General features: G+C 37.6%; 1 protein-coding gene across 2 annotated transcripts; it reads right to left on the bottom strand.

The window, feature by feature from the left end:
• Window positions 1-5,076: 5,076 nt before the first annotated feature.
• CLDN12 (claudin 12) lies at window positions 5,077-14,872 on the bottom strand. 2 transcript variants are annotated; one of them, XM_055307590.1, is made up of 3 exons: window positions 14,758-14,872; window positions 13,423-13,514; window positions 5,077-8,630 (listed from the first exon to the last, which is right to left on the bottom strand). In XM_055307590.1, exon 3 carries the CDS (start codon window positions 8,595-8,597, stop codon window positions 7,863-7,865), a length of 735 nt encoding a protein of 244 aa, XP_055163565.1. In that variant the 5' UTR covers window positions 8,598-8,630; window positions 13,423-13,514; window positions 14,758-14,872; the 3' UTR covers window positions 5,077-7,862. The 2 variants fall into 2 exon arrangements, with proteins under 2 accessions (XP_055163565.1, XP_055163566.1); XM_055307591.1 differs by lacking the exon at window positions 14,758-14,872 and adding an exon at window positions 14,622-14,713.
• Window positions 14,873-23,961: the final 9,089 nt, after the last annotated feature.

Below are 23,961 nucleotides of genomic sequence, written 5' to 3'. Positions count from 1 at the left end.
CTCCACTCATATCACATTTTCTCCTATAAATTTCTTTTATTCTCCAACCTTAGGCTAGTTGCCTAAGGTCACAAGCCACAGAATCTGGCCACTTTGCAGAGCAACCAGTTTAAATTCACTGTATGAAATGTCTTTACAATTAATTTTCCCTCTCTTAACCTTTCTCTCAGGACTCCTGCCATAGGCTTTTTGTCTTGCTATTTGTTTTTACTAGAGGGAGGTATTACTTGTCAACTCAACTACCTGATGAGTCTTAGAATCAGCTATTTCCTCTTCTACATGGGAAACTATCTGTTTTATTTTCTTCCTGTAGGGCTGGATGTACTCAGATGGTTAGATAAGAACAAGTTATATATTTTTCATAAGTATGGCTTATTTATTCCTAGTAACCATAAAACAATATAACCACTATATGCCTCAGATTAATTTGACTATAAATATATCTAACTTCTATCCCAAATTATATGTATGTTTATTCTTCAGTTTATTTCTCTGGTAACAAATGTAGCCACTTACAACCTAATCAAATTAGAAAGAACTCTTCACTCAGTCTAAGCTTGGATCTTTCTCACCTCCCACTCCCAATATACACACTTTAGATTAGACTATTTTACCAACTTGGACAATATTCAGCACTTTTCAAGGGAATCTGGGGTCATGACAGATTTTTTTCTGATACGGAAAATTCACAGTATCTTTCATAGCACAAAAACAAATACTCTTCAAGGTTGGTCCTCTGCATTTGCTCTATGCTTTTTGTAGTAGTCATCTATTGCTGTAAAAAAAAGCCCAAAACTTAGCACCTTAAAACAACAATAAGAATTATTTCAGTTTGTGTGAGCCAGAAAGTTGGGGGCAGCTTAGCTGGGTGATTCTGACTTGAGGTCTCTCAAACAGGTTGCAATCAAGATATTGGTCAGGAATGCAGTCATCTGAAGGCTTGACTGGAGTTGAGGAAATCTGCTTTTAACATGGCTCTTTTATACATGGCTGGCCAGTTGGTATTGGCTATTGGTAGGACCCCTCAATTCCTCCTATATTAATCACAGGGTTGTCCATATCTTCACAACATGGCAGCTGTCCTCCCCAGAGAAAGTGATCCAAGAGTGACAGCCAGAAGCTACAATGTCTTTTATGACTCTAACCTCAGAAATCCCGTATTATCATTTCTGCAAAATGTTACTGGAAACACAGGTCAGCCCTGCTCAGTGGCACGGGACCACAAAAAGTTATGAATACTGGGGGACAAGGATCATTAGGCTCCATCTTAAAGGCTAGCTATCATCATGCTACCCTTTCTATCATATATAAAATATAAATTCCTTGAATAAAGCATGTGACCAATCTAGCCACTGAAAGGGGCTATTTCTTATCATTTATTATTGAATTTGCATTTTTTGTTACACATTAGACTTAGGAGATAGTGTCAATAATTGCTCAAAGTCTGATCAGCTATGGGTGTGAGAATAAAATCCTCTTCTATTTTTTCTTTAAAGATTTTATTTATTCATGAGAGAGAGAGGTAGAGACATAGGCAGAGGGAGAAGCAGGCTCAATGCAGGGAGCCCGAAGTAGGACTCAATCCCAGGACTCCAGGATCATGCCCTGAGCCAAAGGCAGGTGCTAAACCACTGAGCCACCCAGGAGTCCCATAAAATCCCCTTCTAAATAACTCTTGTGTACTGTGCTATGCCAGAGAGTTCACTTTGGCTGACTCTATGTTCTTCAATTTACCTTGTATTACTGTATAAGACCTTCCATTAGGACTTAAGGCAAGGGCTTAGATTCTGTTCTGAAGGGTACCTGCTGAATTATTTTAAGTATAAGAGGGGCTAGGCCATATATGCATTTTATAAGGTTCATTCTGTTACCTGTGTACAGGATGGATTGGTGGTGCACAGGAAGACAGGGCAATACTGGAGAAAGACCTATTGAGAGTCTTCTTCAGAGATTCCTTTTATCACAGATGAAGTTTTAAAGCTCTCAGAAAGAAAGAAAAAAAGAAAAGCCTTAACTTGTAGTATTTGCTAATTTCTGTGGCATACATACTTCCAACATGGCCAATTTGAAGCCATCAACACGATGTCAGGGGATACAGAGCTGGGAAGAGATGTGCACAATTGGCTGGTATCACCTGGCTCCAGCATTCAATGTGACCTTTGAGTTCTTAAAGCAGAAATAGCCAGGAGCAGATTAGCAGCTCTAGAACATGAGGGGCGAGTTAAACCAAAGCCTTTGTCCACATGGCCAGCAAGGTGAAAGGTGGGCTTGCTAGGCACTTGCTTAGGGGTCCCCACTAATTATAGCAGTCTTCTGTTGCTAAAATTTCTACCTGGACCTTCTAGATCACAAGATTAGGTTCTGAGAGTTAGAGCAAGAAAAGGAACATAGGGATAGAGGCAAAAACATTTTTTTAATTTTTTTTAAATTTAAGTGAATTATCTTGATTTATTTACCATAAGTATCTTTTCAAACTGTTAAAGAGTGAATCCTGATGTGAAGCCACTAGGTTTAACACAGTTAAAGTATCAATAATACCTTTTCTCTTAATGAGCAGCATAAGTTACTTTTTTCTGTAAAACAAAACTTTGGAAACATGAATATATATTCTTTCTACAAAGAATTTTAATGTATAAGGACCACTCAAAATCCCAATTACTAGATTTCTACTAACAGTACCCAGGCACATTGGGTTTTCATAGAAAATAAGGAAATTTTTCTTTTTCTCATCCACCATATCATGTTCTTCCTCAAAATTTGCTTAAGAATTTGTTTTATAGAACAGTCTGAAAGTTGGCATATTTCCAAACAAAATACAACAAACAAGCCCAAATTCCCCATTAGTAGCAGATTTGTATATGAATACTAGCTAGGCTACAGTTGAGCTCTTCCTACCCAAATTCCACAGCCCTTCAGATTTAGAACCTTCCTGAACTAGAGGGTGGGGAGACATCCAGCAGATACAGGGGAAATGACCTTCTAGAAAAGTTCCTCTAGTTGGGGGGGGGGGGGAGCAAGGGGAGAGAGCCCTTAGGCTTACAGGTCAGTATGTTTTAGGACAGAAGATATTTTCCTAATAAATGGAAATGGGACAGCTCGTTAAGACCCAAGTCCTGTGGCTCTGTGACTTTGATTTACATCTCTTCTGCAAGGGATCTTCCCTTTTTAGTTTTTCAGAAGACCCGACATAAGCTTTTCAAAATCCTTCCTAAAAGAGTTACTTGTATGCAATTTTTTGGAGACAACTTAGATTGTAAGTTTTTATGCCTTTTTTATAAAATTGAAGATCAGGAGAAAGAGAAGAAAGCAAAAAGGAAAAGAACTGAGAAGCTGCCCAAGTTTCAGCAAGATTAGTCTGAAGATATGTTTTTTTTTTTTTTAAAGATTTTGTTTATTTGACACAGAGTGCGAGCATGTGAGCACATGAGCAGGATAGGGGGCCAGAGGGAGAGGGACAAGCAGACTCTCTGCTGAGCAGGGTAGCCCAATGTGAGGCTTAATTCCAGGACCCTGAGATCATGACCTGAACCAAAGTCAGATGCTTAACTCACTGAGCTACCCAAGCTACATATTTTTCATGGAAACGCCAAAGCAATGATGTGGCCTTACTGCATCATATCAGGAGATGCATAGTGTTGGTCTTATTATCAATGATAAATTTCATCACTTGGTTAAGACTGTGTCTGGCAAGCCTACGCACTATGAAGTTACTCTTCTTCCCTTTGAAATTAGTAAGTCATTTATGGAGAATTTTGAGACTAAGTATTTACAAGACATTTATCCTGTTTTTCATCAAACTTTAATGAAAGTTTGATGAAAGTTCTATTGATGTTTTCCTGTCTTTTTTCCTATTTTATTTCTTAGTATTTTACTATAACAAACAGCTTTTCTTTCTTTCCATTTATATTGGTATAGACACACAGAGTTTTGCCTTATTTAACAGCTTATAATCCATTACTATTTATTTTGATGCTCAGATTGTCCGATTTGGTCAGTAGGAACCTCAAGCTGATTCCTATGTAATTTGACATGTCCCCATCATTCTTTGAGTGTTTCCTTACTTTCTGAAAGAACAAGATGTGCTGGGCTTGTCTTATACTTTCCCTATCCCAGGACTGGAATAATTTTTTTCTTGAAGGAGATCTGTTTTAGGGTGTATTTTTAAAAACAGGTCTTGGATAGTGGTTTTAAGTAGTCTGTAGTTATCATTTCTGGTTGGTAAGCCAGTCTCTTGTGAATTTGGTTAGCATGAAGGGATTCGCTAGTATTTAGTTACCTTCAAAGAACCTGTCCAACTAAGAGGTGACTCAGAATTGTGGTGTTAGCATATTCAGCTGGGGATGCCCAACCTGAAGCAGCTTCAGATTTCTAGGGCAACATATGGCTCTTCCATCTAAGATACTACCATAGAACAGGGGTTCAGTGAGGAGTGCATGTGAGAACTATCCCAGAAAGCTGCAATCCAAAAAATTCATCCCAAGCTTCAGAAATCTTAAGGTGACTTACCCATTAGGACCACTTCTTCTGGAAACCTCATGTTCTGAAGAGTAAGAAAACGTCCTCCTATTTAATCATTTGAGAGCTCTCAATTTTTAAGAACACAGACCATTAAAAAACTCCATTGATGAGGTAAATCTGGCATACTAACTTCATTGTTTTTTTGTGGAATACTGAAACAGTCCAGTGAATTCCTAGACTACTCTTAAAAATGGATAAGGGGTCTTGATGCTTCTGGAATAACAAATCCATGTTTTCAAATTCCTTTCCAATTGCTATTCTATAGGGCTTTAAATGGGGCTGTATCTTTTTCAATTTACATATATTTGAGAAACATTTCTCAAAATATTTATTGATTTATTTGAGAGAGGGGTATGTGCATGTGGGCAGAGGGTGGGGGTATGGGACGGGGGAGAGAATCTTAAGCAAGCTCCACACTCAGTGCAGAGCCTGACAAGGGGCTCAATCTCACGACCCTGAGCCGAAATCAAGAGTCAGACGCTTAACTGACTAAGCCACCAAGGCGCCCCTCAAACTATTTTACTTTAAAGTATTGAGGAAAAGCATAGAAACAAAAACTTGTAAAAATACATCTTTTAATAAACATCAAGAAGTACAGTGCAGTTTTACTGAGGTTTTACATTGCAGTTTACAACAAACATCATCTAGTATAGTGTATAATTACAAGTAAAGTAAACTCAGAGTTTTTTTTTTTCCTCCCATGGCTGGATAAACCAAATCTGGTGCATCATACCACATTTAAGGTTGTTTCCAAGCTGGCTTCTGTAAAAGGCCCTTAACATTAATAACTTGCAGCAACAACAACAAAAAATCTCCCATCACAATGATAGCCTGATGAGTGCTCAAAAATTACTAAAAATAACTATAAATACTTGCTTTCCTTTGATGGCTTTGAAGAATAGCTATTGAGAGCAAATCTGAAATATTAAAGACAATAAGGGAAACAGCGGTTTCTTTTGCCTACTATATCCATAGTAAATACTAGTTTGAGGCTACGGATTATGAAAAGACTGCAAAAGATGCTTACAGGAAAACCTTCACATTTATATTTATAATCCCATGGACTAAAACCTGTCTAGTGTATTAATGGCTAAGTCTACTTTTCTTTAATATTGTTGATACTAAGAACAGGAAGATGGTAGAATTCTTGACACTTCTGGACAAATTTAGTGAGACTGATATTAATTAGCAAGGAGGAAATTAATATTAGTCTCAAAATTCTACCTGCCATTGTCTTGGAGTGATCAGGATTTAGCTATATCTGAGAAGAGCAAAAAAAGGAATGGAAATGAAGGTAATCAGAAGCTGTAACTAAAAAAAACGTATTTTTGCATGCTTTATACTGATGGCATTTAAAAATTATACAACTGGATTTATTTGCTATATACATAAACCAGTGCTGTAATTAGGGAAAAAAAAAAGTACCACTTACAACCACAAAAGTATCAGAATCATAACCAGATTTGCAAAGAGGCATAATAATCTGCTTACCATGCAACTAGCTGTTTGTGAAATTTGTAATGGTTAATAAAACAAAATCCTTATGAACACAGTACTAATGTATAGCAAATTATACCAATTAAGTCAGCAGCTCAAATTCATAAGGTAAACACCCAATATCCCTGAATTTCTAAGCATTCATCTCAGTGTTAACGTGGTTGCATCTAAATATTACCCCGTTACAAGAGAGATTTTAATTACTCCTCCCTCTTCAATACATCATCATACTTTCAGAGGTGAAAAGGGAATAATTTAATTTCTTTACCATTTTTGCCCATTTTCATGAATCTGATACAGTGTTATTATAGTGTCTAGGCTAGGGTAGGTGCTCTAAAGGATCCAATGAATTGAATTTCTAAGTTCCAGAATATTGCTGGTATCGTACAATAAGCCTGTCTGCCAAAAAGCCACATGTCTGGTTGAAATATATTCCTGGATCAATGATTGAGAAATTAAGACCAGCTGCCAATTAAGTCAGACTGATCCCTATTTGTTAGATAACAGTTTGATCTTCTTTATTAAAATATCTTTTTTAAAAAAAATATTTTATTTATTTACTCATGAGAGACAGAGAGAGAGAGAGAGAGAGAGAGAGAGAGAGAGAGGCAGAAACACAGGCAGAGGGAGAAGCAGGCTCCACCCAGGGAGCCCGATGTGGGACTTGAACCTGGGTCTCCAGGATCACGCCCTGGGCTGAAGGTGGCGCTAAACCACTGAGCCACCCAGGCTGCCCTTTATTAAAATATCTTAATGGATGGGACCAGATCTCATACTTTTCATATATCCTCTACAGCACCCACTAAAGTGTTGAGCAAAGTTATATGCTCAAGGAAATAATCAGTGATGAGGGCAGGAACTGAATCAAGAGTGAATGTGGTCATGGTGAAGCATAACTTACTTCACTCATCATTCAAAAGGCAGTCACTAGAATGAATCTCTGATGTTGTCAATGAAGAATAGATGCTTGTCCCCTACCACTGTCTAAAAACAAATCACTTGGGCCTCTTTCTTTCTTTCTCTTTGTCATTAAGAGATTATAGAGGGCCATGAGTACTGCTTGGTGGATGCTATCTGAAAAAAAAAAGAAAAAAAAAAAAGGATTTTTGCCTCAGAAGGGAAGCACCGATCCATCACATGGCCCATTTTAACTCTAATAATACAATTTATAGAATCATTAACTTTTAAAATTATGTTAAATGTTATCCATACTAGTAGATATTTAAAATGTTAGGCTTATTCTCTCTGACATCACTTAAAATGCATTTTATTTTTAAACACTGCCATGAGGTAGAAGATAAGGAATGCATAAAGGAAAGTATCTTCAAAATATGAAACTCTATTCAATATAATTAGCCCCGAGAGAGAAGTAAGAAAAGTTACAGCCTTAAGCTGGTAGACTGACTACTGTTAAAATATTATCCTTACCTGAAAGAAATTTCTTACATTTGAAATTGCCTTTTTTCCCCAGTTTAAGGTATTATAGAAAAAGGACAATACACATTCTGAAATACTCATAAATATCATGTACAATAGCCTCTCTTAGTCATCATTTTTTACTTTACCATGTTGCTCTAAATCACCTCAACTGAGACACAGGCCCTTTCCACTTGAATAACTGATTAAGTATCAATATAGAGGTTAAAAATCCTTCTAGCATAAGAAGCAAGATAAAAGGAATGATTCACATTAAAATAATGTACTTTTCATAAAACTAGCAGCACTTCATTCTACCTGGACATACGAATTTGGCTTCATTGACTGGTCAGAAACAAAGGAAAATGTATATGGGTTCTTGTATACGGGAAATGTGAGGCTACAAGTTTTCTCTGAGAACTATTTCCCCATTAGGTGCTGTGTGAAACAACTGGAATGTCAATTTCAATGGCAGAAAGGCGGGAACGTGCTGAATAGGGCTGTGAGTAAGTATGCATACTGGGCGGATGGGAGTACAGTGGCTGCCAGAAAGGAGAAGGCAAAGATTTGCATGCACAGTACCAAATAAACAGTAGAAGGGAAGTCATATACAGGCCCCCAGCACTAGCCATAGTGACATACACTGCGTAGTCAAATGTAAAGACTGGCTCAAACTTCTTGTTCAGATGAACGTTATAAAAGATGACCCAGATGGATGGGGAGAGGCTCACAGTACCTGCCAGGAAAAACAGCAGCCCGGCCACCAGATGACAGCCTGCACTATTGACCAGACACTTGGCCAGTTTGATGTTGGGCACTGAGGACCTGAAGGCCGTGTTGCACATTCCAATGAGGCAGAGCAGCAGGGCACCCATTGCAATCAGGATGCTGAGAGGCAGGGCAAACTGGAGGACCCGCAAGTCCAGTTGGTCAACTGATGAGTACCAAGTAGTGTCATACATCAGGCAGTCACTGCTCCCATCATATCGGGCACACTTCACCCACAGGCCAGTGTAAACAGTCAGATTCTTCTCGTTTCTGTTGAATGTGATCAGTCGTAATTTCCTCCAGTTGGGAAGCAGAGTTCCTGCAAAGAGGCCTGCTACCGAGGCGATTCCACACAGGAAGGAGAGGACTGTGGCTGCATGGACATCCCGACAGCCCATGGCAGGCAGGCTTGTGCAGTACTGTCAGTCAGACTGGGGGGTGACACACAAGAGGACAAATCATGAGGGGACAAAAGAAGAGCAGAGTAGGAAAGGTGGTGCTGATTGGCAGCACAACTAATGATGTCAATGCAAAGACGGAAAGCCTGTCCCTGTTTCCTATGTAAATCTGAACATACATAAACACATGTGCATGTGACCTCAGAGCACAGGTGCACTGACCCATGCTTGGTTACCAGTAGCTGAGTTATGCAGCAACTAAAGAACTAAAGGCATGAGTATTTTACTTCCCAGCAAATCAGAGCCAGGAACTCAATCAAAATCACTTAAAATCCTCTTAACACCATATATGAAAGTCTCTCAATTGTCAATAATCACTCATTCAACACACATATGGTATATTATGTCAGCCATTCAAATACATATGGTCAGAGCACTCATCATCCGTCAACTATAAACAACACAAATTCAGCCTTCAATGCTCATGCAGATGTAAAATGAAACCAGCATGCAGCTGAGGTGAAGGCAGCTCATAAGAGATGAAGACATGGGGAAAGAAGCATTACAGGACAGCAGATTGGCTGAGGGAGGACTCTGAGCCAGACTGCTAGGGTTCTAATCCCCACTTCCTCACTTACTGGCCAAGTGACCGTGGGTCAGCTTATAAAACTTCTCTGTGATTCATTTTCCTGATCTTTAAAATGGAAAAAATAACAGTACCTACCTCACAAAGTATTTAGTGAGTTAATATAATGTCCAGAGCTTAAAACATGTCTAGCATGTTATAAGAGCAATTCAAGTATTAACTATTTCTTAGGACTCAGTGACCAGCTCAGTGCCTGGCACACTGGAGCAGTTTAAAGAACATCTGCTGAATGAATGTTAAATAAGAAAAAGCAGCATCTCATACCTACATACTAGGTGCACTGGATAATTACAAAATGTAAATAACCTCTTCTGCATTGAGTTAGTCAAATGAAAAGAAGAGAACAAAGATCCCTGATATTATTCTGCTTAACTATTTCCTAACTGATTCAGGATGACTTGCAAGCTTTTCAGGTTATTACACTAGTGGTTACTGGTTATTATACCATGATGGCTCATAGATGAATGCAAAAATTCCTAAAGTAATGACAACCTACTCTTTAACGCTACAGTAAGAAAAAGGAAAAAAAAGTGGCCAGGGCTTTCTCTCATTCCAAATTAAAAGGCTCTGTTCTTTTTCTGTATATGACAAAGTATAAAGAGACCAATACCTTATTCAGCTTTAAGAATTTGAAACTCATTCTTCAAACACCATTCAAGTGTATTTTCTCTGCCTTCTATCACATCCCCAATGAAGTAACAAAGTAGACTAATAAAGTAGCACTTTTACTTCTTTTAGTTACATCATGATGAAGGAGGGACAGGTTGAGAATTATTGTTTCTGAATACAGTATGTGTTCAGAGTACCCATGATCCTTTACAGTCTAATACCACCTCCTGCAATGATGGAATAGCATTTCCAGGAGTTTAGGGTCCAGAAAGATCAAAATATTAAACTGGATCAAATGTGTCTTAATGGGAAGGTACATTGTTTTTTCTTTAGAAAACAACATATTTGCATATTTAATCTGATCATATAGACTAGGGATATCTTTACTACCATAAAATATATAGGTATGCATACATATATAAATCAGTTAAGCCCATGTGAACCATTTTTCAAAGTCCTTAAGTTAAGCATAATTAGTTCTAAGTTTCTCCATTAATATTAATTTACTACTTATCATGTTGTCTTCTGTCAATATTCCCAAAAGTGGCAATTATTTATAAATATATTGTTTAAAAAAAAACAAAAATAAATAAATATATTGTTTAGAGATGAACTCAGAGTCTTAACCCAATCATAAACTCCCTCTTGCTTTCAAAGATAGGGGTCAAAAACTTGGGAGTATCAATATAATTGAGATTTCTCCAATCAAGCCACCTTAATACCACTAATTCCTAGAATGCAAGAGAAGTAAGATCAGAATGATTGACTTTATTATGATAAATAAATTCCTGTAGTTCTTAGATTATGGACTATCAAACAACACTAATGAGCAGAGGTAGGTCAAAATTTACTTCAGGATCAAGTATATTCGAATTTATCCTGCATCAAATCAACAAAGATATATCAGTCCCCTGAACTTGCTTTTACATTCTTAGCTCAGATCCCAGAGAATGACTAAAAGTTCTAATTTACACAGCCAGCAAGGATACCATGGCATTTTTTCAAAAGGGAAATACTATTACCTCAAATCTTTAGATAATTTCAACCTCAGTGCTGGAATTCATATCCTTGCTCTTTATAACTTTATTTGGCCACTTTCCTTTTTATGATCTGTTCTTAACTCCACATATATAAGATTTGATAAGCCATATATCTCACTAAAAGTATGAAGAATCATTTTATAGTGATAGTTGGGAGATGGAATATGTTTAGTGATTTAAAAGTGAAAACAATGACTCTCAGGTTAGGATTTGCTCATATTAAGAGGGTAAAAAAACCTCTACTCTTTTCCTATGCCAATTAATCTTTAATCCAAAATAACTGTTTCAAATGTAAATCTGATTTTTTCACTATATTTCTTTTTTTTTTCTTTTTTTTTTTTTTTAGGATTTTAAGTAATTTCTACACCCAATGTGGGCTCAAACTCATAATCCTGAGATCAAAAGTTGCATGATCCACCAGCTGAGCCAGTCAGGTGGCCCTCACTACATTCCTTACATTCCATGGCTTCCTATTTCCCTCAGAATAAAGTTTCAAAATTTTCCCATGGTTTCCAAAGTTTCAAATCCCACCAAGGGTTCCTGTCAAATTCTCAATCTCCTTATGTGTCACTTTCCCATCTCACATGTTACAGACTATGTAGCCATATTGCTTTTAGCTCTTCAAATTTTGCACTTTTAAATTTGGCTAAGGGCTTTACTTCATGCTATTTCTTCCTTCTAGAACTTTCTTAATTCCAGTCTAATTTTTGCTTACCTAACAGGTATTCTTCTTCCTAATGATGAATCTGGAAATTAGAGCCAGGGAATCTGGCTCTAAATCTGTCTTCTCTTCCCCTATCTTTAACCAACCCCCACAGCCCCAGTTATATGCTCTGAAATCACCTTTGTACCTTCTCTTTTGTAACAGTGATTATGCTCGTAATTCCTTATTCAGTATTTATCTTTCTCATTACACTGAATTCCAGGACAGAGAGCCTTCTTTTATTCACTGTGTCCCATATTGGTACACAGAAGGCACTTGATTATTTGTTAAATAAGTGAACAAACAAACAAACAAACAAATACAAGGTCCATATGGGATGGTCAGGATCCAGGGAGAAAGTTACAAATCCGCTCTGCTATCAGTGTCAGTCATTCATTCATTCATTCATTCATTCATATTCTGCATTTCGAAACTTCCAATTTGCTTCTAGACCATGCCCTCTCCACTTTCCACTCTCCATTGGCCAGTCTCTCCCATTTTTTAAAACAAAGTTCATTTTCTTCTCCTAAAAAATGAGGCCATTCCCAAGTATTTACCTAAAGACTCTTCTTCTAGAAACACATATCTAAGTTTGGCAACACTGGTTAATTTTCACAGTGGTCAAGGAGTCACTCATTTACAACTGTGTTGATTCTCATGTTTTCAACTTAATAGGTTTGTTACTACTGGATATACCTACCTTCTCTTTATTAACAGTGGTTAATATATCAAATTAATGTCTGTTTATCAACACAAAACTACTTTTTAAAGCAAAACAATTTATTATATTTGTATTTATATTTTAATATAGCAATGCAGAAAAAAGATAAACCTCTTTATGCCATATGAAAATCCCTTACTGGGGACTGTAGAAAATATGGAAGGTTGAAAACACACTAACAAATTTAAGTACCACTCTTGAACACTAACTAGAACAGCCTAAAGCTGGATTAATATCTATAGATATCTGGGCTTGTTGCTTCTATCTGAGAGAGGCAAGTGGTATTATAGTCCAGGTAACCAAAGACCAAATGCCAGTCACATCCTACCATTTTCAGACTGGGAAAGGTCCTCTGAACTTCAAATATCTTATCTATAGAATGTCCCCCAAGCTATAAGATCATAAATAGTAAAGCCTTTTGTAAAACAGTATGGTAAGAAATTTAAGTTTATAATGATTATTAGTAGGTTTATTTATTTTCTTTAGCTAGAAACATGTTTTTTTTTTTGTTGTTGTTGTTGTTGTTTTTTTTGGGATCTCAGCAATCAATCACAGAGGACTATAGCCATATAACAATAATAACAGAGAATTCTCTTTGGAGTAATTACTGACCAAATCAAGTAAGGACTCTGTTTCAAAACAACCACTTCACATTTGTCATCTGACTATGTTCCATGGTGACTTTCAGAAGCAGATGGATAAAATTTGGTACAGAGTTAAAGATTATCAAATATATCATTTTCAAATAAAAATATTTTCAAAAAGGTAACTGTTCTGTGGTTTTGAATAGCATTCAAAGAAGTCCGAGGCCGGAATAATGGCTAAGAGCTTTAGGAATTCACAGACCCATCACTATGTAATTTTTTCAGGGACAATCCCAGGAATAGCTATGAGAAGACACATATAACAGCAGCTATATCACTTCCTGATGGTAAGACTAGCAGGCTTCTACTTGTAATTTGAGTTTTCTTAGAAACTATAGGTCATCAATCATTGCTTTCAAGAGAGGTCTATCTTATAACTTTATTTTGTTGAACAAGAGAAAAACATGTCATCGGACATATGGTGGAAAAAGGAAAGAGAGTAAAATCAAAGGATGTACTTACTCTTTGAGGTACTTCACAGTTGTAAAACAACTTTAATCAACTTAGAAGAAATAGATGCACATCTGAATATAGACAGTAGAGATGATCTGGGCCTAAAGAAATAGGAAAAAACGTCCTAAATTAATATAATACCTCTTTAAATCATATATGTGTACACACGCACACACACATATGTATGTAATGGATTTTTTAGTTCCTATTCACAACTAAGAATAAGGAGGCCCAAGGAAACTGCAGAAGTTAGTTGTCTTAGAAGTAAAATAAATTCATTGTTTCTTTTGTATCTTTTAAAAGGACACTGATAACAAAACTAGGCTAAGTTGATCTGCATTGTGCATCCTAAAATTCGCAACTAGAATGCTTTTTGGAGTTTAGTTCCACCAGCGGTCTCAACCTGCCACTTAAATGTTTTTGTAAGTCTATTTTAAGCACCAACAACTTCCTTTTCAAATACTACTTATCACAATAGGTAGGATGAGGATGCAAACCTATAGACGCCAGAGAACTTCCTGGATTAAGGCATTTATTACTAGCCCTATAATTATTACGTAGAATGTGGTCCTCGACAGAAGAGATTTCAAATTATAATTTTTCTTTCCTAAATGTAGGTTTCTTGAGTTGGTATCAAGCATAATCACTCACTCCAAATTAAGGGGAAATCGTTTTACGATTAAAACCACATACTAGCATCCCTGAGCTTTCATTTTAAGTAGGCTCACCAAGCAAGTCTGGCCTTCCTCCAGCGCAGCATCCGGCCCCTTCCGAGGCCTACTGCACACAACTTGGGCTTCAGAGAAACCCGCACTCCCCCTCCTCTCCTCTCCATCCCTTCGAGCCCTGTCCCTAGGAGCACCAGAGCTAGCAGAAAGAAAGAAAAAAAAAGGGGTGGGGAGGGGTGGGGGGGAGGGGGAGCTCTCCTAGTTAGAGCCAATGGAAAGAGACCGCAACAATGACAACGCTCTCAGAGCAAGCCCATCCCTACAGCACTGAGTGGGTTTGAACCGCGAGCAGGTCATCATTACACAAGCAGCTGGTGATTCAAAAATAGCAACTTGCAGCTCCACACCGCACACCCCGCTAGCCAAGCCCAAGCCCAAGCCCAAGCCCAAGCCCAAGCCCAAGCCCTCGGCCGCTCCGGCTAGACACCTCGCCATTTCCATACTCCTGTGTGCAAAAATTTTTAAAGCCTTTTCAAATACCTCATGCCCTCTTCACGTCCGCAGATGTGGTCAACAGTTTTCCGTGTCCCTGATTCCCTCCGATTTAGCTGTTTTACACAAAATCGTCAACTACTTACGCAAAAGACCCAGAAATCGGATTCTTGACCACACCTACCTGCTTCTCACGTCCAAGACATTTCACTCGCCCACACTGAGGAGCTTCTTAGAGCGTCTCCCTCGCTGCGTCCCAGGAAGTGCGTTCCCAGCGAGCAGCACCGGAGACTTCTGGGAGCCTCGGCAGGTTCTCCCGAGGCCCTAATCAGGAATGCTCTGGATGACTGGGAGACTACAGTTCCCAGAATCCACTGGGCCGCCAGCGCCAGGCAACATCCTGCGATCTCCTCCGGCCTTTCTCCTCGGCCTCCAGCCCCGGTAGTCCCCTTGCACCTTTAGTTCCGTTCAGATTTGGGTTACAGGTGTTACTTACTAACTAACTAACTAACTAACTAACTAACTAACTAACTAACTAACTAACTAACTAACTAACTAACTAACTAACTAACTAACTAGATGATAGATAGATAGATTGATAGATAGATAAATAATAAAATAAAATAATAAAAATAATAAATAAAATAATAAACGAAACAAAACTGACAATAGCTTTGAAATGGATACCCAAGTAAATACTTCCTACTAAATATGACCTCCCCAATAAAGTTTGTTAGCAAAAATCCTTAAATACTTTTTTCCACAAAACATTTACCAAGGCACAAAGTTGAAAAGACCAAACTCCAGAACTGATTTTGAAATTTTTCGTTCGCAGAGAATTTGAATAGTACAATGAACATCCCTATGCTTACTCTCTAGAGTCAACAGTTTTCAACATTTGCCACATTTATCTTATCTCCATTTATGTGTGTGTGATCTCTACGGTGATAGGCATCATAACACTTGAGCATCCTTTGTTTTAAAATTTTAAAATATATTTAAGTGCCTAGTTTAATATGGGGTTTTTGCTACATATTAGTTAGGTGGCCTTGGGCAAGTTACCTCTGAGGTTATCTGTAATGAAGATAGTAAGATTACCTACAGCATAGAATTATCTTGAAATTAAGGCACTAAATACAGGCAAAGCGCTGAGCTCATAACTAGCTATTAGATATTTGAACTAACTTTACTCTTCTGCACAATTTCAACTATCCTGTCTCTTTATTCGTGGCTTCTCATAAATATGAGGTACTGCATTATCTGGATATCTGAGTTAAAATTAAGGTTTCAGAAGTCTTGTATAGGACAGATCTGATTTCTTTTACATACGTAAAGGATTGCTGAAGTGCCATGATGCCTACTAATTTCAAATGATCACACGCACAAAGTAAATGTGGCAAGTGTTGACAATTGTTGGATCTAGAGAGAGGAAGTGTATGGATGTTCATTTACTATTCCAAATCTCTGAACCTTCAAAATTTTTCAAGATAAGAAGTTTGAGAAAAAGCACCACAGTTTTAAACAGAAGTAAAGAGTTGCATGCATCCCTACCGCCCCCCATCCCACTCTGCCCTGTACTTAACTTGGGCAAGTTAAGTAACCTCCTTGTGGCTCAGGATCTTAGCTGCAATAATAATGTACCTACATCAAAAAATAATGATAAGGATTTAATGAGTTACTATACATAGAGAAGTTTACAACTGTATATGACATTGATTTTTGTTTTAGTTGTGTGTGTGTGTGTGTGTGTATGTTTACCAATTTTCATTTTGTGTTGAGGGGCTTTTTGTTAGTGATGGAAAAGGGAGAAAAGTCTTCTATCTGTCCATTATTACCACCTTATTCTTTTTAAAAAATACATTTTATTTATTTATTCGTGAGAGACAGAGAGACAGAAAGAGGCAGAGACACAAGCAGGCTCCATGCAGGGAGCCAGACACAGGACTCGATCCTGGGTCTCCAGGATCACGCTCTAGGCTGAAGGCGGCGCTAAACCGCTGAACCACCCAGGCTGCCCTATTAGCACCTTTTCACCTGCCATACTGTTTCTGAAGATGGATAGAAGGTCTGAAGCAATCCAATCCCAAAGCTAGATCTAGAAATATAATTAAGAGAAAGAGAACATCAAAACAGAGAGAGAGAGAGGGAGAGAGAGATTGGGGGTAAAAGGATCTCTGAGCTCAGCCCAGCCAGATGGATAACAGCAACATGACCAACATATCTCACTTCTTTGCTCTGAATTTCATCCGTAAAAATGAATTGAATTCAGTAACTGTGTACAAAATCATTTTATAATTAATTTCCCAGTCACTGATGAATTAACCTGGTTAGCTGACTTGAGCTGCATGTATATGTAGTTGACTATGATAAAATAACAGCACCAGAAGGAAGGGATGGCAACACTATTTCTCAGCTTATTGATAAGTTGACACCTAATGTTAGCCTCGTCTTTGGTTTAGCAAAGATGGAACAAAATACTTATGTACCCTAGTGGGACTAAATTATTGGAATATCATTCTCAGAATAACTATAGGTAAGAAGATAGAGGGATGCCTGGATGGCCCAGTGATTGAGCGTCTGCCTTCAGCTCAGGTCCTGATCCCAGAATCTGGAATCGAGTCCCGCATCAGGCTCCTTGCAGGGAGCCTGCTTCTTTCTCTGCCTGTGTCTCGGACTCTCTCTCTCCTCATGTCTCTCATGAATAAATAAATAAAAATCTTTTTAAAAAAAGACTATAGATCAGCAGTTAACAATCCTGGCTTTTCATTTTTTCTTAACAGCTAATTAAGGAGTAAGTCATATCTTAAAACAAATTCATTGCAGTACACCACCAACAAAATTCTACAAAGTTCTACTTACTATTATTAGTTTCCTATTGCTACTGTACCAAATTACCAGAAAACTCAGTGACTTAAAATACAAATTTCTTATCTTATAGGTCTGGAGGTCAGAAACCTGACACAGATCTCAATGGGCTAAACTAAAGGTGCTGGCAGGGCTGCATGGTTTTTCTGGAGGCTTCAGGGGAGGCTGTTTCCTTGTCTTTTCCAGCTTCCTGAGGACACCTTCATTCCTTGGCTTATGGCCCCATTCCATTTTCAAACTCAGCCATAGCTGGTTGAATCTTTCAACATTGAAATCACATCACTCTGACATTCTTCTGCATAGATAATTTCTCTACTTTATGGTCATCTGATGAGCAGCCTTAATACTTCCTTGCCATGTAACAGTATATTCATAGATTCTCAAGATAAGGATTAGGACATCTTTACAGGACCATTATTCTGCCTGCCACAGTCACTAATAACTTCATTCTAGTTGAATCCAAGGGTCTCTTGTTGGTCCTCATTCTCTTCCACCTCCTTTAGGTCCACATTGCACAATTTCAGCCACTTCCTTTTTTCCTCAACTCTGCTTTCTTGTTTTTGGAAACACCAACATTTCTACTTCTCTTCTAGTTTATCTGATTTGTTCCCTGTCCACCTGTTGCTTTCACTTCCTCCTCCTCACTCCTCAATTATCAAAAGGCTCTGTCCTGGGGCCCGATCAATAAAAAATTCTTCAGAGGGCAACCAGATTTTTATCTCCTCAAATCCATGTCTGGCCAAGACCTTCCATAACTTCAATACCATTTTTAATTACCAGCTCATATTATTTTTTTAAAGGATTCTATTTATTTATTCAAGAGACACACAGGAGAGGCAGAGACATGCAGAGGGAGAAGCAGACTTCCTGCATGGAGCGGGATACGGGATTCAATCCCAGCACCCCAGGATCACAACCTGAGCCAAAGGCAGATGCTTAACCACTGCTCAGTGCCATCCAGGCACCCCACCAGCTTATATGATTAACGACTATTACTCTAATTTCAGCATTCTCTGAATACAAATAATTGTACTCCTTATGTCTTCCATCATTCCTTATTTTGTCAGTGGTTTCCCCTTTATCTTTTTCTGCTATCTTCTTCATACCTTTTACTCAAATTAGGAATCATGTCCTAATGATTCTTCCTTTGAAATATCCATTTGCCCCTTATTCACTACAAAGAATTGTCACAATCCTATTTAAACCCCTCACCTCAGGGAGACTGGATGGTAAAAGTTGGACTCTTGGTTTTGGCTCAGATCATGACCTTGGGGTCATAGGATCCAGTTCCATGTGGACTCCCTTGCTGGGCTCTGCACTCAGCTCAGTCTACTTTCCCTCTTCCTCTCCCTCCCTCTCTGCCTGCCCCACTCACACAGACACGTGCACATGGTCTCTCAAATAAATAAAATCTTTAAAAAAAATTAAGTCCTTAACTCTTCCCATTAAGATATGTACAATTTCCTTTCATATGTTAATTTTAAAATAATAGAGAATATTCAGTATTTATTATATTCCAAGTATGTTTTCCATGAATCATCTAACTTAATCACAATAAATCTGTATTAATGACAAAGAAATTGAGACTCAGTAATGTGCTCAAAATCCAGAAGTAGTAAGTGGAGGATATTCCCAAAACGTTGCTGTTACCATTCAGAACTCTTTAGATTCAGGGCAGTCTCCTTATTTTGGGTTTCTTTTTTTTTTTTATTTTTTTTTATTTTTTATATTTTTTTTATTTATTTACGATAGTCACACACAGAGAGAGAGAGAGGCAGAGACACAGGCAGAGGGAGAAGCAGGCTCCATGCACCGGGAGCCCGACGTGGGATTCGATCCCGGGTCTCCAGGATCGCGCCCTGGGCCAAAGGCAGGCGCCAAACCGCTGCGCCACCCAGGGATCCCTATTTTGGGTTTCTTCAGCTAAAACTTTACTTACTCAAAATGTTTATTGAAGCTATTCCTAAAGTTGGAATGTCTTCCTACTACCCTCTCTGACCACTAAAATCCTACCTACCTTCCCCTCTGAATAATTTCATCTTCTGTAAATTACACACATCAGCTCAAAATTGGAAACTAACTGGCACATCATTTCCCTTTTTATGTGTCAGTCATATCTCACCATAGTATTTCAAAGTCCACTACTGAAACTCAACAAATATGGATAAATACAAAATTAAAATCTGGGGGTGCCTGGGAGCCTCAGTCAGTTGAACATCCAACTCTTGGATTTTGGCTCAGGTCAAGATAAAGGGCTCTGCACTCAGCAGGGAGTCTGCTTGGGATTCTATCTCTTCCTCTCCCTCTGGCCACTCACCTCCCATGCATGTGCGCACTCTCTGATATAAATACATTTTTGAAGAAAAAACAACAAAGCCCCCCCTCCCCATATACTATTTTTTAGAGGAGACTATCAAATAAAAAATAATAAATGACTATCTATTAATTGGGATGTTGGGAAGTATAGAGATAAAAATAGGGAAATGTTATTGGTAGAACGTGTTCCTTAAAAATTCCAATGCTGGAGTCCTAACTCTCTCAACATACCTCAGGATGTAACCTTTTTGGAGACAGGGTTTTTTACAGAAGTAATCAAGTTAAAAAGAGGTCATTAGGGTGAGCCTTAATCCAACATGACTTGTTTCTTTATAAAAAGGAAAAATTTGGAGACAACCACACAGGGAGAATCCCATGTGAAGATGAGGGCAGAAACTGGGTGTTGCTTCTACAAGCAACTGAAGGTGACCAGCAAACCACTAGAAGCTAGGCTGGCGCCATGGTAGAGACTCTCCCTCAACAGCCCTCAGAAAGAACCACCTATCAGCACTTTGCTCTCCTACTTTTAGTTTCTAGAATTGTTTAGTTCATGGTAAGATCTGTTTTTGAAACTGAGGCTCAATTATTATATAGTATTCTTATTTCTTCCCTTTAGGATTTGGTTGACCAGAGGCTTTTATCTACTATCACTTAATCATGTTTCAAATCCATTCAAAGCCAGAAGCTTCTACTCCATGCCTGCTCTTGATTTATTTTTAATCTCCCTCAATTTGTAGCAACTGAAGGCGTATTTTAGATTTATAATCATATCCTTTTTTAATATAAGAAAATTACATGGTCTTCCTAAAGCCTTTTGTCATTTGGAATAATGACAATAATAATGTTTGATAATAAATAAGAAAATGAAAGCACTGGTCAGAAGATATTGGCAATCTCAGAAAAATATATTGAAATATCTACCATGAACCAAGGAAGCTTTTGTCCTTCGCGTTCAACTTTCAATTACTTAAAGTTTATAAATTAAATTGAAAAAAAAAACAATTTTGCCATATATTGCTCCAAAATTAATTATACTATAAACTGCAGTTTATAACATGAACTGCATATGCTGTTCTTCAAATTATAAGCATTTCAGAGGACAGGATTCAAATAATAGCTGTGCTTCACATGGCTTAGTATCTGGGGCAACCCAACAAATTTAATTTCTATGGGCAGCCCGGGTGGTTCAGCGATTTAGCACTGCCCTTAGCCCAGGGCCTGATCCTGGAGACCCTGGATAGAGTCCCACGTTGGGCTCCCTGCATGGAGCCTGCTTCTCCCTCTGCCTGTGTCTCTGCCTCTCTCTCTGTGTGTCTCTCATGAATAAATAAAATATTTTAAAAATATTAATTTCTATTATAAACACACTAATGATATATACAAAAGTGATTGCTTCCTCTGAAGTCTTCCAAGCACCCAACAACTATTAATTAAGCAACAGTCATATAATGAGATACAGTAAAAGTACAAAAGTTAGAACTGCCTAAAACTAATGATTGGTTATGGTCAGAAACGGTAGTTGAAATTGCACCTGGCTTTTTCATACTTCTGAGAGCCAACTGAGGCAATAACCCACGTTACTCCTGAGTTACCCACAGGGAAATACTACAACTTTCCAACATGCCTGCATTTTTTTTTCTTCTCTCTCCTTTTCTCATTTCTATTACCTAATTGACTTTGCTTTTCCTTCAGCTGGCTTGTGATACCCACTTAAAGCCAAAAGGATTCCTCTGATACTTTCCCTCTATTTGCCAAGCTCAAATCACAAAACAAACAAAATGCTTCTTTGAGATAGCTACTTAAGAAAAAAAAGTAAATTTTTCATTGTTGTTTAACTTTGTAGTAAATGTTACAGCACATTGTCTGCCAACATTTGTTAACTGTGTTTATTTAAATGGCTTAATCCTCAAGGTATAAACTTTTATAGGGCAAAGCCTTGTTAGATATTATGATTACCAGCATAGACCATGTACTCAAAGTTCTGGATTTGTTTCACTTGTCTATTCCATAAGGACAGGCAGATTTAAACTAAATTTCAGATACTCAAGCGTTTAAAAATATACATTAAATTTAAGTCACAACTTTGTCTTCAAAAAAAATGTTACCATGTTTTTGAAATAAGATGTCTTCTGTGTAGGTTTACAATTTAGACTTGCTAATTTTCACTTCATTTTTAAGCTATAGTTTGTGAGCTTATGCTGCTGGTTTGAAACACTTAAAAAATGCAATTCTGTAAGTTTTTAAAAAATACCTGTCACTTATTATTTACCTATTTATTTAAAGGAAGCTTTGTGTCTAAAATGGGGCTTTAACTCACAACCCTGAAATCAAGAGTCACATGTTCTACTGACTAAGCCAGTAAGGCACCCAAAATATTCTTTTTAATGTAATTTAATGATATTACAAATTTCCAGAGAGAACTTAACTTTTGTGAAGTGAATTTTTTAATCTGAACTTTGCAAACCCTATGAAACTACTTAGAAAATACTCCATGTGTTTATGTACACTTTGGCAAGGAAAAAATCTTTAGCTTTCTTTCTATTATTTATTTATTTATTTATTTATTTATTTATTTATTTATTTATTCATTCATTCATTCATTCATTCATTCATTCATTCGAGGAGAGAGAGAGAGAGAGGCAGACCCCATGCAGGGAGCCCGACGCGGGACTCTATCCCAGGTCTCCAGGATCATGTCCTGGGTTGAAGGCGGCACTAAACCCTGAGCCACCCGGGCTGCCCAGTCTTTAGCTTTCATTAACTTTCTTAAAGGAATCTCTGTACTCCATCCTCCCAAAGCAAATGAACAATGAACTTAAGTAAGACACATAACTTTATAACAAAACCAGATAAAGCCTGAAAAATAAAATACCCTTGACCTGATTTTTCCCATTATGAAGACTTTATACACCTCTGATTAGATAATGCATGTTTACCACTTAAAAGAAAACAGGGGCTCCAGGGTGGCTCAATCGCTAAGTGGCAGACTCTTGATTCCGAATCAAGTCATGATCTTGGAGTTGTGAGATCAAGTCCTGCATAGGGCTCTGCACACTCAGTGCAGAGTCTACTTATCCTTCTTTCTCCCTCTCCCTCTGTGCCTCCCCCCAGTTGTTCTTGCTTGCTCGTTCTCTCTCAAATAAATAAAATCTAAAAACCCTATTAATTTTGCATAAAGTTCATTTTGCTATGATAAAAATAATACGGATATGTATTGCAAAAATAATATATTCCTGGAACATTTCTATTCATAGGTGAAATCTTTGAAGCACAGATCCAACTTCACAGTATGATATACTTAATTACTTGATAGTGTCTTGATAGTGTCTGCTGTGTGAATCTGACACAGCAGGCTCTTCAGGAACTACTGGGATTTGTTAAAAATTTACATAGTACACTGACATCCTGGCTATTCAATTAATATAAAAATCAAATCTTCCAAAAAGTATATGTATTTTAAAAGGTAAAAATGAAAAAAAAAAAACTGGCTTAAAGACCCAATAAATGGCATCTGAAATGCTAGTATATTTATTTCAAAATAAATCTTTTAAGTTTTTAAAATGCGTTTTTTATAAAATAAAAAGGGATCCAGTTTTTCTCCTTCTGTTTAGAATAAAAATCAACTATCAACTTTCAGTAACTAGAAAATACAAATCATGGAACATTTTACTGAGTTATGTAACACAATGCTTAAGTTAGTTGTAGAGTAGTAACCAGGGCATTACTGACAGTGCAAATAAGATATAATTCCTCTTAATTTTCAGCACAGATCTACTATTCTTTGCCACAGCGGAAAATAAGATTATGGGGTAAAAACTTCAGAAATTCACCTGATGAAATTGTCCTCACATTGCTACTTGCTTATATTTAAGAAATAATAAAGTAAAAGAGAAAAAGGATACCTAAATTGTAAATGTAAAACATATCCAATATGAAATACGGTCACAATGATCAGTACAGATGTTCAAATTCTGAATGCTCTCCTCATTCTTATTTCTTTGTTGTAACGTGGAACCAGGCTACTCCAATCCCCTGCAGTTTCTGCTATTGAATGTGAAATCTGTAAGGGCAGCATGTCCTGCCTGCTCTTCAACACTGTAAATGCTGTGCCTTGCACAGTGCCTAACACATGGGAGACACTCAGTAAATACCTGGGCAATGAAGGAAAAAGAAATACAAAAAAAAAAGCCACTCATCTGGGGCCTAG

Source organism: Nyctereutes procyonoides, unplaced genomic scaffold (genome assembly GCF_905146905.1).
Source record: "Nyctereutes procyonoides isolate TBG_1078 unplaced genomic scaffold, NYPRO_anot_genome, whole genome shotgun sequence".
In the NCBI taxonomy this organism is placed as follows: domain Eukaryota; kingdom Metazoa; phylum Chordata; class Mammalia; order Carnivora; family Canidae; genus Nyctereutes; species Nyctereutes procyonoides.
Note: the sequence above shows the minus strand (reverse complement) of the source record. Positions and strands in the feature narration are given on the sequence as shown.